Source organism: Dermacentor silvarum, unplaced genomic scaffold (assembly GCF_013339745.2).
Source record: "Dermacentor silvarum isolate Dsil-2018 unplaced genomic scaffold, BIME_Dsil_1.4 Seq1084, whole genome shotgun sequence".
Classification (NCBI taxonomy): Eukaryota; Metazoa; Arthropoda; class Arachnida; order Ixodida; family Ixodidae; genus Dermacentor; species Dermacentor silvarum.
In genome coordinates, this window is record NW_023605546.1 from 59,245 (window position 1) to 73,110 (window position 13,866).

General features: G+C 42.9%; 1 protein-coding gene across 1 annotated transcript; it reads left to right on the top strand.

Moving 5' to 3' along the window:
- Positions 1-2,924: 2,924 nt before the first annotated feature.
- On the top strand, positions 2,925-12,741 carry LOC119434462 (uncharacterized). The gene is made up of 10 exons (XM_049659486.1): positions 2,925-3,348; positions 3,885-3,959; positions 4,502-5,889; positions 6,684-6,857; positions 6,936-7,038; positions 7,735-7,818; positions 9,439-9,681; positions 9,811-9,982; positions 10,598-10,739; positions 11,138-12,741. The coding sequence occupies exons 3-10, from the start codon at positions 5,383-5,385 to the stop codon at positions 11,153-11,155; spliced, it is 1,443 nt and encodes a 480-aa protein (XP_049515443.1). The 5' UTR covers positions 2,925-3,348; positions 3,885-3,959; positions 4,502-5,382; the 3' UTR covers positions 11,156-12,741.
- Positions 12,742-13,866: the final 1,125 nt, after the last annotated feature.

The following is a 13,866-nucleotide window of genomic DNA, read 5'->3' on the forward strand; positions in this document are numbered from 1 at the left end:
CTTATCAGCCTACTTATCCTCTGACTACACCGTGCTCATGGCGCCCCCAACCGGCTACAATGGCGTGACGTCATCGGCAAGCTGCAATATATACATGAAGCCGCACAACTTCGTCTTTTGTGGGTACGGCGGAACCAACAGTGGCATGTGGCTGACCACGCATCTGTTTTGCATTGCACAGGTTGGTGCTTTTACGGTTTCTACCGTTTCAATCCGTAGTGATGTTCGTGGTATTGTGGTTCTGCCGTGCCCCCAACAGTGCCTTGGTATCATGTACGACTGTTTTCTTGTCTGTAAACTGCTAATTTGTGGTGACGTAGAAGAGAATCAAGGCCCTACGCAAAAGGAGATGTTCGAGGAATTGCTGGAAGGCCAAAGTGCCATCACTAAAGAATTACAGAAATTAAAGCTTTGGTCACTAACAACGTAAAACAGATTAATGACCTTCAGAATACGATTGAGATTAGGAGTACGTTAATTTCATCGCCTGCTAGTCAAGATGAGCAGGTTCAGACCGCTCTTAAGACATTTGAACATGTCGTAAAGTTTCAAGCAATGAAATTCACTGACCTAGAAGACAAAAATAGAAGGTCAAACCTAATTATACACGGATTGCCTGAAAGTCCGGAGGAAACAGAAGCTGATCTGAAGGAAAATGTTGTTTCTGGCATTTTTAACGATACACTGAGCGTGAGCTGCGGGTCGATAGGACGCATTCATAGACTCGGTAGCCAGCGCGGTAAACGACCTGTAATTGTTTATCTGCAAGATTTCAATGAAAAAAAGGAAATATTCATTAATGTGAGGAAACTGAAGGGATCTTCTATATTTACTCAGAATGATTATTCGCAGGCTACGTTAAAAAAACGAAAGCTACTCTGGGAAAGTGCTAAGGATGAAAAAGCTCAGGGCAAAAAGGTAACATTGCTCCATGATAGGCTTAAAGTGTATGGTGAAATCTTGTGGGACGAGACTAGCGGTAAACGTGTGAAAACGGCAAAACAAGGTAAAGGGTCGCAAACAGGAAATCAACGTAGCCAATCTCAAGCATGACACGGATGCTCGGTATCAAATAGGCAGTTGCGCATGATCAACATAAACGCGCGTAGTATACGCAATAAAATTGATTCATTAGAAATTGCTTTAGTTCAACATGATCCACATATCACAGTCATTACCGAGACGTGGCTCCGCGATAAGATAGATGAAGACATTTTCCCTGTTGAGTACAAAGTATATCGTAAAGATAGAGCTTCAAGAGGAGGAGGTGTTGCTGTACTTATTAAAAACAACGTTGAATCTTCCTTATTGGGCGATATTACTGATAGTAAAGGCTTATGTATCAAGCTCTCATGCTGGGGTCATCAATTTATCTTGTACGCGTTATACAGACCCCCTGATCTAGCTCCAGATTACTTCAGAAAATAAGATCATATGTCGCAATATTTGAAATCTAAAATCTTAATCGTTGGTGATCTTAACCTACCCGGTGTTGACTGGGACGGAGTACAGGCCCTTGAAAGTTATGACACGTTAACGTTGTTTCTAACATATCATGCTAGCACACAACCTAATGCAAGTTGTTCGTGAGCCAACCCGAGAACAGGGAACATGTAAATCGGCTTTATATTTATTGTTTCTTCCGAAAATTTTTTTCTAATTTTACGGTCTCTGTAGAGCAGGGACTGTCAGACCATCATCTTGTTAGTGTTTCCTTGTCGCTTAACTCTCACAGTAAACAAACGAAATCATTCTTCTTAGTTAGGGATTATTCACGCGCTGATGACGCAAGTATTTTAGAATACATGGATCGTTGCCTGTTTGATTTAAATGACAATGATATCGATGTTCTTTGGTGTAAATTTAGAGATAAGTGCCTTCGTTGTTTAGATACATTTGTGGCCAATAACCGAAAAAGAATTCATAAGCAGACGCCCTGGATGACGCGTAACCTCATTCAACTGAAACGCAAGCTTAAGTGATTAAAAAGGCGACATGCGCAGTCACCTTCAGTGATTGCACTGCACGAGCAGGTAGCGCATGCTCTACGAGCATCTAAAGATAATTATTTTCAAACGTTATTGCCAAACTTCAGAAAACATGACCCAACAAAGTTCTGGACTTTCATAAGTGAGCAAAAGTAACCTGTCACACAGCTTACATTTAATGATCAGATGATTTCAGACTCAAGAAAACTTGCGCAACATTTTAACACATATTTTCATAGTGTGTTCTCACAAGCTATCATGTGCCAATCCACGACTTCTGCTTCAACATATGACGTATCATTTATTTCCTATCCGGGTGTATTATCGCTGTTGTTAAATCTGAATGTCAAGAAGTCGTCTGGTTGTGATAATATTCCTAACAAATTTCTCAAGCGATATGCTGAAACTGTCGCGAAATTTCTTGTTATATTATTCAGTACGTCGCTGACAACTGGTAAATTACCCGATGACTGGAAGACAGCCCGAATCGTTCCTGTGTTTAAGAAAGGAGACTGTCTTCTGGTACAAAATTATCGTCCTATTTCCATAATATCGTCCTGTTCTAAATTAATTGAACACATTATTGCTAAACAAATTAATCAGTTTCTCGAGAAAAACTCAACTTTAAAGGGCCCCTAAACCACCTCAGATATTTTTTGAACATTTCAAGTAAACACGCGCATCGAGTTCAGAATGCCGTCAGGATCAACGATGCCAAACGCTGCAGCGCTACGCGCCGCGGGAGCGCCACAAAATAAAAAAAAAACAATGACGTCCTCCTCCCCTCGCTTTTCCGGTATCCCAGCGGTCGTCACGACGTCAGCAGGGGGAATTTGGTGATGTCAACGGTGGAAACGATGTCCATTGGTCGAACAAGAACCTACGACTTCCGGTTAGTCCGCTAGAAGGTACGCGCGCTTTCTGCTCTTCCTCGTCGTGTTGCTCGTTTGTGCGCAGTTGTGAGTCGGTAACTACAGCCCTCAACGCAAGTGCCAAATCGCTCACGTTGCAACACAGTCGTGCTTAGCGGTCTGATTAGCTGCGCGAACAGAGTCTGACAGTGTATCGCGATGGCTAAAAGGTATACCCGTGTGCGGTGCTTGGCTGCAAAAGTGCCGACTGGGAAAACGAAACCACGCGACACCGGCTGCCTCATGATGACGCCTTGCGCAATGCCTGGCTTGAGCGCATTGGCGTTTCGGCAGAATCAAAGCGCAACAGCGATTTACGTGTTTGTGGGCGCCACTTCCGTGCCGAAGACTACCATCACAACCCACGCCTGCTGCAGGAGTTGGACTGCGGTCTGACACCACGCCTGAGACCAAATGCGCTGCCAACTCTCTTCCTTCCAAGAAGGCCGGTAAGTTTTTATAAACGCTCCTCCGTGTAGTGTGATGTCATGTTTGAGGAGCGGCCGAGTAATCGGTACTTTATCTTCACGCCACTGTTCGTGTTGCACCGTATGTCCTCGAACCATGTGATCACATGTTAGATTTTACGTCGCGCTGTGCAGCAAGTAAACAAAAGTACCTTGCCAGAAAGTATATCGACGTTCTGGTTAAACATTGGTGCGCCGGCGCTGAGCTACGTGGTGTCATGTTGCGAAACGCTTTTAGCACATTTTTTTTTCCTTCATCAGTATTCGCGCGGGTGAATAGCCGTCACTCGACTCGAAAGAAAAGTGAAATAAGAGTACAGCAAAAGTATGAATGATACATTGCACTCTGTTGTCATATCATAAACCCATTTTATGTCACCTGCTGAGGATTGGTGCCCAGGGCTGTTGTGGCAGCGTGACATTCGGGGTGAAAAATAAAAACGTGTACTCGGCACTATAGAGAACTGTGCAGCATGTCCTAGATCTCATTTGTATGCCTTACTCATTTGTGACTGCAGACATCACAGACCAAGCCAACTCCAGCTGCAGCGTTGGGTGCCAGCACTATTGAGGCACCGCAGCATTCACAGCCAGTGAGTATCGTGATTTGAGTATTGTTTTTTTCTTTTCAGGTTTAAACAATTAGTTCCGTGAGTTCTTTGAAAATGAGTGTTGCTTCAATTGGCACAAGCAATTAAACTTTGTTTATTGTTATACAGTGCATGCAGCCTTCTAGATTTAGTTCGGCAAGTTCTTACCGCCCTGTATACACACATGCGCACAATGTTTCATAAGAGCTGACATTGACTCTTTCTTCTGTTATTTTTGTCACGTGTTTTCATTATTATCCATAGTTTTCGAAGTGTTATGCACCAGTTACAATAAGTTTTCGTGGTTCCAGCAGACAATGGCTTCAAGCAAATATTAGCAAAAATGAACAGTTTATATAATGAACTGTAGGGAGATAATGCTCATTTAATTGTAGTTTATTTCACCAAGAAACAAAGTTCATTTCCTGCATCATTTCTGTAATATATGATGAAGGCCGTTGTTTCCCTTATTCAATCTAATTCATACTGCAGTATCGACACTAGCGATGAATTAGTCATGCCTCATAAGAGTACATTGTTTGCAGGCTGTGCCGTGTAAATGCAGATACAGTCAGGCTGTGTCTACTGTGGGAACGCAGACTGGGGTGGCAGCTGACCACAGCTCTCGTGTACTGCATTCTGTGGGAACGCAAACAGTGCCAGAACAACGCACAATAAGTGTACAGACGTCATGGCATCTTCAAAAAAGTGTTGGTAAGCATGATTACACTTTGTCACAACAACATGATGAGTACTATAAGATTATCTTTCCTTGTTCATGTGAAGTGTGTTTCTACGTAGTCACTAGACTTCAGAAAGAGGGTTTACAATAAGGAAAGCAGCTACAGTTGGCACCAGTCATTTATATTACTGTGTGCTTTACGTCTTATGAAAAACAAGTTATGTTCACGATAGTGAAGTAATGTAAGGAAATCAAACAGCCACGCAGGCAGACTTCGCTGCACGTCTGCTGGTGTCCAAAGGCACACAGAGTGCTAGTTCTGCCGAAGTCATCCGAGCAAGAACACCAGAGCATGCAGATGTACCTGCTTCTCCTGCGCTGACAGACTTCTTTGAGAATGCCCGCTGCTCGACACCCATACCATATGTGGAAGAGGTGGAATGCGAGATTCGAGAAGCTGCTGGCGATGAAACCTACAAACCAACTCTTGAATCCTTCGAAGACACGTTTGCAAGGTAAACTATAATGAAATGTTGCGTTTGTATTCTATGACTGCAATTTTTTACGTAGCAGATCACACAACATAGCGAGTGGAATGCGACAGTGCATGGTTCTTCTTCTTTGGACGTAAAAATGCTGTAGCCTGCGGTGTTGAGAATGGGAAAGCTTGTGCACAGTGAATACAAGAGCATTCCGTATAATGTATTTATCGAATCATCATTATAACAAGTGTGACTTTTTGCTATGTGCAGTGGGTGTATGGAGCCAGTTGCATTGGCGTCTGCCAACAGCGAGGGCCCAACAGCCGGAGCTTCAGTACTGCCGCCCCTGGCCTTCGACAGCCATATAGAGCCACGAACTGCAACAGCACATACAAGTGAAAACCAAGACCTAGTCACAACCTTTCGTGAGGAGCGAAAGTTCGTGGTTTTTGAGAGCTGTTTGCGACAGCTCCTTCCTGTGGCGTGCAGTTTCTGCCACAAGAAATATACCAGCACATTTTCTGTCGTTGGCTCAATGGTCACAGTCAGGAGCAGCTGTGACAACTGTAGGCATGTCACGTCATGGAAGAGCCAGCCACTGATTGGAGACAAACCAGCGGGAAATGTTTTAATGGCTGCGGCACTGCTGTTTTCAGGCTGCACAGTGTCCCAAACATTGCGGCTCCTGCAGTCTATCAATGTGCAGGCCATCAGTGAGACAACTTTCTTCAAATATCAGGCTTTCTATATGGTGCCAGCTGTAGAAAAGGCAAGCATTGTTATTATTTTTGATACACTATGTTAGATAACTTGATTTTTCAATCTAGTAGCTGAGGTAATAAACAATAGGAAGCTTCTGCTGCATGAAATCAGTGTACACCGAGGCAGGGTAAAGTGGAGTTTCTAAGCATGCATGTTAATCATTACCCAGCAACAAATACCTAAATTAAAGTGCAGCCCTATCCAGCAGAAACATTTGCATTATAGGAACCTTGGAATTATTTTTCTAATAAACTGTGCTAAACTACAATGTAAACAGGCAGACCACATTCAATGAATATATGAACATAGGCCATTGTACTGCATGGTAAAATGTAATGCTGATAGTGAGACCACAGCTACTCATTCCATGGTATCAACAATTTTGCTTGTAATGTAAGAAGGATTAATGTGTCTCTAGTACTTGGTGAAATTAGGTATAGATTTGTCAAAAACACAGTGGCCTGTTGAGGAATTTGTGGCAAGTGCCTATATATAATGCAACTGTCCTATAAATTAGTGTTACTCATTGTGCAAGGAAGTAGGGACGTGTGCCTTCATTGAACAATTTTTTTTCATCTAGGATTATGCACCTATATTTGCTCTTTACTATATACTCAAACTTTAGAAAACAGTACATTGTAGTAACCAAATCTCACATGTTTACGTGGCACGTTCAGATGAATGGCTATTTGGATGAATTGTGTACTGGCAAGGTTGCAACTCTGCAACAGAGTAGTATCAACATCATTTTGCCTTTGCCAAAGCTGGTGTTACAACAGTGTGTTTCATCCTTCTGTGTAGTTGTACAAAGAACAGCAGGCCCAGCTGCTAAGCAGAGTGGCTGGCGTGGATGTGGACCTGGCTGGGGATGGCCGCTGTGACTCACCGGGACACAGTGCGAAATATGGTACATATGTACTTTACTGTACCCAAGTGAAGCGCATCTTGCATTGCCAACAAATTCAGGTTCATGAGGTATGCAAATTCAAACTCTATAAAATGAAGCAAGTTGTTGCCAGAGGTTGATGATGACATGTACGTATCCCCATGCAGTCAGCTGCTGTTTCGAGCAGCAATGCTATGGAGAAGGAGGGGCTTGCCAGGAGCCTGCAGAAGCTTGACAAGCAAGGTGTCAGCATAAATTCCATCACTACAGGTAACAAATGGAGGCCTTTAATTGCTTTATTTATGCTCTCAACAGTTTCCATGCCTACATGTATGGCACCATAGAGTAGTTTATGTGCAAGTGCAATGCAGCCAGTGATGCTTGGTCTGGTGATTATTATACTCATTTCATACTTCGCAGATGCAAAGCGGAGGCTAAGCAAGTAGAGTGATTATAGAAGTGTCAATCGAGCATTTTGCACTAAAACAAATTTTGGGATTAAATACTAATATTACATCTACAGTTCATGAACATAACTTCACGTCACATGGAATGAGTGCAGTCATGTTTCTATTCCTATCCTATGCATTGTATTATGTTTTAGTAATGAGCACAAGTGGACTGTGCAGCAGCCACAGATTCATGCCACTCCTTTTAGTAATGAATTGTGTCAGAAGAGTGACGCCCTCCAGGAATAAGTATTTCAATATATGTGAGAAAACCATGAGTTAATTTTAAACCAAGTTACATTATGCATACCTACATGCGTTGTTACCATGTGATGCACTAATTTTTGTTGTGATTGTGAGTGAGAGACCTCTGTCGAGGATTGGTTGCATTACTTGCTCCGTATAAAATGGGGTATGAAAATTGATGAGCAGATAGTTTTCAGTGTGGCTGCAGATGAACTGTGTAGTTTGCCTTCAATTTATATGTTCACACTGCACCTGTCGCTGTTCCTTGTAGACCGACACTCTGCCATCAGGAGCTACTGTCGAAAGGAGAGGCCAGGCATGAAGCATTACTTTGATGTCTGGCACATCGCCAAGGGTATGTAAATAAACACGTGCTTGCTTTCTGACTTGTGTCATATGGAATGAACCAATTCCATTTGATATTCTGAACATTAAAAATTACATTATAATACCCTAAGTGATGGGTAAGTGCACTGTTCAGACAGTAATGCAAGGCAGTGGATAGACCTATTTCTTTCAAGCCCTGTATGAGTGTAAAGATGCTTGCCACACCTCTGTTCTTGCAGCTACAATTATCAGAGTGGTCAAAATTATTTTGCAGCATTTCTGTACAGAATGTCTTGCAATTATTGTGACCGCCTTAATTCGACTTAGTTTCAGCAATTACACGCCTATGTTTTAAGTGTATTCGAAATCAAAAGTGCATCAGTAGAGGAATGGGATGACTCAAGAGACAATAGTTGGGCTAGCCACCTTGTAATGCTGAATAAGATATCTATGAATGCAGACTACTCCAAGAGCAATTTCGAGTTAAAAATGCTGGCTTGCAATGTTCGCCCTGTTATGTGAGCAGCACCAGAAAATAAAGATGATAACAGTTCACACATTGTGTCCTGCTGAAAAGTGTGTCAGTTCAATGCGAAAGCTACATTGGGATGAGAAAATGCTGAATATTAAAATGTGCCGTTTCGCATTTATATTACGTGAGTGCACAAAATTAAAAATTTTGGACTTACTCATAAATGAAAAGATAAGAAATAAATGGCCTACAATTATGCTGTTCCTTTATTTCTTAAGAACAGTGAAGAAATACGCAAAAATGAAATAGAAAATTGTTTCTTTAAAAAAATGAGGTACTGTGCAATAACAATATTGTTACTCTGCCAGGTGAACATAAATGTACACGCAAAGGCACATAATTTGAACATGGTTATGAAATTCAGCAGTGCACCACTGCTTAGTAGGAGGCTATTGAGGAAAACGAGCAAACACACCCGTTCATGCATAAAAACTAATTGCATTTTGAATATGGATGCCGAGATACACCATTGTAGAATGGACCATGAAAGCCCCTCTATTGTATACTACTGGCTGGAGGGAACAATGGATCTGCTCATCTGCCCAAACCACACAACTTGCAGCGAATTTTCTGGCAAACGTATTTTGGGAATTTCAACTGAGTTAGTTGCTCTGCATTTTTTAAATGTGGTGCATTTCCCTCATCATTGTACCTTATGCCTTTAGTGTCATTTATTTGCATGAGTGCAAAACTCCAGTTTTTTGATGGCCCATGGAAGAATTATGGCTTTGCTTAGCTGACACAAATGTCTTGAAAGTTCACTAGAGTAAATCCCCCAACAAAGTATCGTGAACAATTTGTGCTGCTTTGAGGTCTCCGAACCTACGTTTTCATTAGGTGAAAAATGTGGCGATGCTTGCTTGGTAAATGAATAAAATAAAAAAATAAGACCTAGTTTAAACTCGTAGATCAATTTTCACAGAGTCATTGTGATCACCACATGCAACACAAAAGAAAGAAAATGAGTGAGCATCGCCTACAAAACATCCACTATTGCTTATCAGTTTATGGAAACCATTGTTGAACAGGTAACCAAATAAAGGTAAATTTCTATGTCAAAGCTATTTGATTTGTTCTGGTTTTACAGAAATTGCGTTATGTTATTGTTTCATGCAGGTATAAATAAGAAGCTGAGCATTGCAAGCAAGCACCGCAACTGTGGCTCCATACTTCTGTGGAGTAGGAGTATAATAAACCACTTGCACTTCGTGGCTGCAGCAAGTCAAGGTGATGGGGACCTCATTGTGAGCATGTGGCGAAGCTTGCTGAATCACATGTGTAACCAGCACAACGGTCATGAAGGACCCTTCACAGACTGCATGCATGGGCCTCTTGACAACAAGAAATGGATGACAAGAGGTAATTCGGATTCATAGCAATCTATGCTATTTGTAGCTTTCTAAATGCACCCCTCACCAGGTGTTACAGGATTGCGATTCACTTCTAAGCCAACTTGAACAAAAGTTACGGAATCTTTATTTCCAACAGGATCTCCTGCCTTCACTAAACTGCGGGCTATTCTGGAGAACCCTCGCCTTCTGAGTGACCTCCGCCAGCTGTCTCCTATGGTCCAGACATTCTCGTTGGAGTCCTTTAATAGCCTGCTGATCCGCTTTGCTCCCAAGTCAATTGCATACTCAGGACCTGGTATGAAAGCAAGGTATGTTTTAATTTAAATGTTATGTAAGTCACGGCTAGTCATGCATGCTTTTCTGCAGAAAAAAACTGGTCTATAAAAATAGTTTCTCAGTAGGCACCACACTTATGAATGTGTTCTCACCAGTGCATCATTGCGATTTCACTGAAATGACCGAATGATATGACGATGTTATGTTGTTCAGTGGATGTGCAGCAAAGCAATAAGGTGCCTCGTCTTGACAGTGTTGTGGAGGCCTTCACTTGGGCATTGCAAACACAGGCGTGCTATTCATAACAGTGAAAGGCATATTTGTGTGAATGCGTGTGGCCAGCCAGATTTTGAGTAATAAACAATAATACTAAAACACTTGTCAGAGAGGCAGTCGTTAAATAAGAAGGTGCCATGTACCGAGTCGTCGTGCACATGCGTTTTTCCGAAGTTGCTAGTCAGTCGCCCCTGAAAGTAAGAATGAATTGAACTTGACTTGGTGGGTTAGTTTTTGTTTAAAAGAAATTTTGCCTGGAGAGTCGTCTTTTACGATATACTGTTTCCCGGCAGACAGATTTCTGTTCAAGGTGTTTACCATTTCATTTTCATGTTCACAATGATTTAGCAAATGTTACTTTTTTCCCTCAGGACTCAGCTCGCTGTGTTACATTTCAACGAGAATGCTTCAAGGGACCAAGCTCAGGACCGAATTGGGCAGACACGCTGGAGCTTAGCAAGTCCAGGAAGGGGCAGTTTACCGCCCGCAACGTCAAGGCGGCACCAACATTTGGTAAGCAACACCTATTATTTAGCTCAAGGCATTTATCATCAGGCACGTAAAGACATAAAAAAAGCAGGACACACGACTTAGTAGTTAGCTGTAACCTTGCAGCAGTTAACATACTTGAAAATAGCATGCACAACAGGACTTCGTTCAGTACGTATCAGGTAACACTAAGGCTACAGACTTCCCTTACCGTTGACATGCTTGAAATCTTGTACATTTACATCACAGAATATGCTGTATTTATTACATTTGAGTACTACTCATATTCTGTGACAAGAACCTAACAGACGAAACTAACAGTGCGAACTCATATATGAAATCGCACAATCTTTACAAAATAACTGTTGCCATGTGCATACAGTCGCTGTTACACACGTCTCAATCATTTTCTTTGCTCCCAGGATATGTCGCCAAACTGATGGCGGATGTTATCGCAAGAGCAGGTGCCACTTCTCACAAGACAAGCTCCAAAGACATCCCTTCCGAGACTCGCACGTTCCTGACGGACAGATATGAGGCACCATCTATGGAAGAGCTCATTGCTGCTCACAGGTCCAGATTTCCGGATGGCTGCCCTTAGGGAACATCTCAAACTCTTTTGACTTCCGTCTCCCATTTCATCTTGGTGAGATGTTGCCCAGCCGCTGGCCTGTGTAGCGACCTAACCACCTCAGTTTTCATGAGCTGCGTTCATAGCATTTCCATGCTACGTGCAGCAGCTCTGCACTGCCATGCTATGAACTTCCTAAAGAAATGAACACAACATTCCAACAAGCAAGCTCAGCAGTGGCCCTGTTTTCGAGTAATGAATTGAGGAACTTGACCAACACAAGCACTTTTCACATCCCGCCTTGGTGAGAAGAGGTCTGCCCAGCCGGAACCCCGTGTAGCAACCTAACACTCTGTTTTCGTAAACTGTGTTGATTTCATTTTGCATTGCCTACACTGAATATTTGGTACCATACTGCTTATAGTATTCACATGTTCGCTTTTTCCTATCATCTAAACAGAATGTTCTAATGGAGGCTCGCACACTTATCCAAAAGCAGCAGAGACTGTGAGGTGCCATAATGCAATGATCAAGATTGATTTTATACCCGATGACCAGGAGTGAAAGCCATGACCCATGTTCTCAACAAAATGCCATAAACACTGAGCAGTTGTAGCGGGCAATGGCATGGCACATTATTTAGACTATCATAACCTTCGCTGGCAAATGCCTCAGAAGAACTTGGCTGTTACAGATTACCAGTATTACAGTGACTTCAACTCGTCACCTTCAGCAAACGTCTTCGGCCATTTGATTTCAGCCCTAGTGTTTTGGAATCAGAACCTCAAAAACAGGAAATCGCAACATTTTGCCATTCTATGGCTGCACTCAAAATGAGAGGCAGTTTCTGAAGCCATGCTGAAATCTGTCATGCCCACCACATACACTAGAATGCAATGTGTTGCACCAGCTATTATGGTGAGGCAGCCCTCAAGCAACATGTATGAGCCATTCTTTATTTTATAGAAGAAAAGTAATAACAATTAGTCATTGATATTTATTGAATTTTCCTGCTTATGCTGCTCATTTTGTGTTTATGCATTCGTAACATATCTTATGCATTCCCAATAAAAAATCTTTTGAGAAATACATGTGCACATTCAATGGTATTGTTTTCTTTAACCTTTCTTTCAAAATAAATGCTCACTTCATAGTGAGTGCTTGTGTCATGTTGTATCCCTTTATTTTCTCTGTAATTTTCATTCTAAACATTACACAAATGCAGTTACACACATAAGGTAGCCTTTACTAAGTGCTGGTGACATATATTGATTTTTCTGGTTGTCACTCTGCCTTTGCATTGCTATGTTAAAAATCCAAAAACAGCATACTGAAATACAGTAAAAGGCATGTACTGCAGTTTTTGAAAAAGACGAAGTCGGAACTCGAGCAGCTTATACGTGCATAAAAACATTTAGCAATGTACGCGCAGGTAACGAATTGTAAGCGATGAAAATGCCATACGCGAAGCTTCAATCTTCCAGTCGTGGGTGCTGGAATCCGACGTACACCGCTGAGGGGAATTCCTGCCTCCTGCCGAATGCGAGACACAACACACGCTGGCAGCACGACTCGGTTCCACCTGCCAAGTCGCCTCCATATCCACTTAGTAAACATGCGGTAGGCGACAAAGCGGTACTTTCTGCAAGCCGAACAAACGACACTAGCCAGATGTTTCAATGACCTAACCTAGTAACGTTGTAATGAACGCATATTTTACTCACTTGTGTAACTCTCCTTCTATTTGCATGCCGAGCTCACGGAAAGCGTAGTACGCCGCCTCGAGGACACCAGGATTCAGGCATATGCTGGGGAAATATGGGTGCCGTGTAATGCAGTCCTCGTTTCCTTTAGCAACGACTTCTGTCACCTCCCTACAGCAAACGTTCTCCTCGGCATTTGTACTCGCCACGCACAGACCGCACGCGCACCTGCACTGATGTTGCCATTATCGCGGAACGCGCTAACAGCCAGTGGTCGAAAACAGCTGGACGTACCAACCCATATCGTCGCCACGATCTGGGGAAGGCGGCGACGGCGGCTCTTCATCTCCAGCGGAGGTGCTTCGGCACGGCGTGTCACCGTACGGATCCATTATATTGGCGAGCCTTTCTAGACGAGCGCGCAACACACAGGGTCCATAGCGGCACGCTTCGCAGGAGCACGGGCCGGCGCGACAGAAACAGCGGGTAGCCGAGAAGCGCGGTAACCGTAAGTGACATTTGTTTCGAGTAGCGCGTTGGCGATGACGTTTGTCACGTGACATTATAGGAGGAGCACTCGGCGAGAAGGAGAGACCAGCCGACGGGGAGAGTAGCGAAGGAAAGAGAGAAACGAGCGAGGGACATTTTTCGATCATCAAACGCGTGTAACTCCGCTATTACTGCACCATTTCGAAAAATTCTTGCGGTTACGTGTTCGTTGTAGACTCGTGCACAACTGCAACACCACAACTAAATTTCGACCTCTGGGTGGTTTAGGGGCCCTTTAACGCCTAACCAACATGGTTTCAGAAAAGGATGCTCAACAGTAAGCCAGCTAATTACGGTGATTCACTCACTTGCCTCTGATCTTGACACT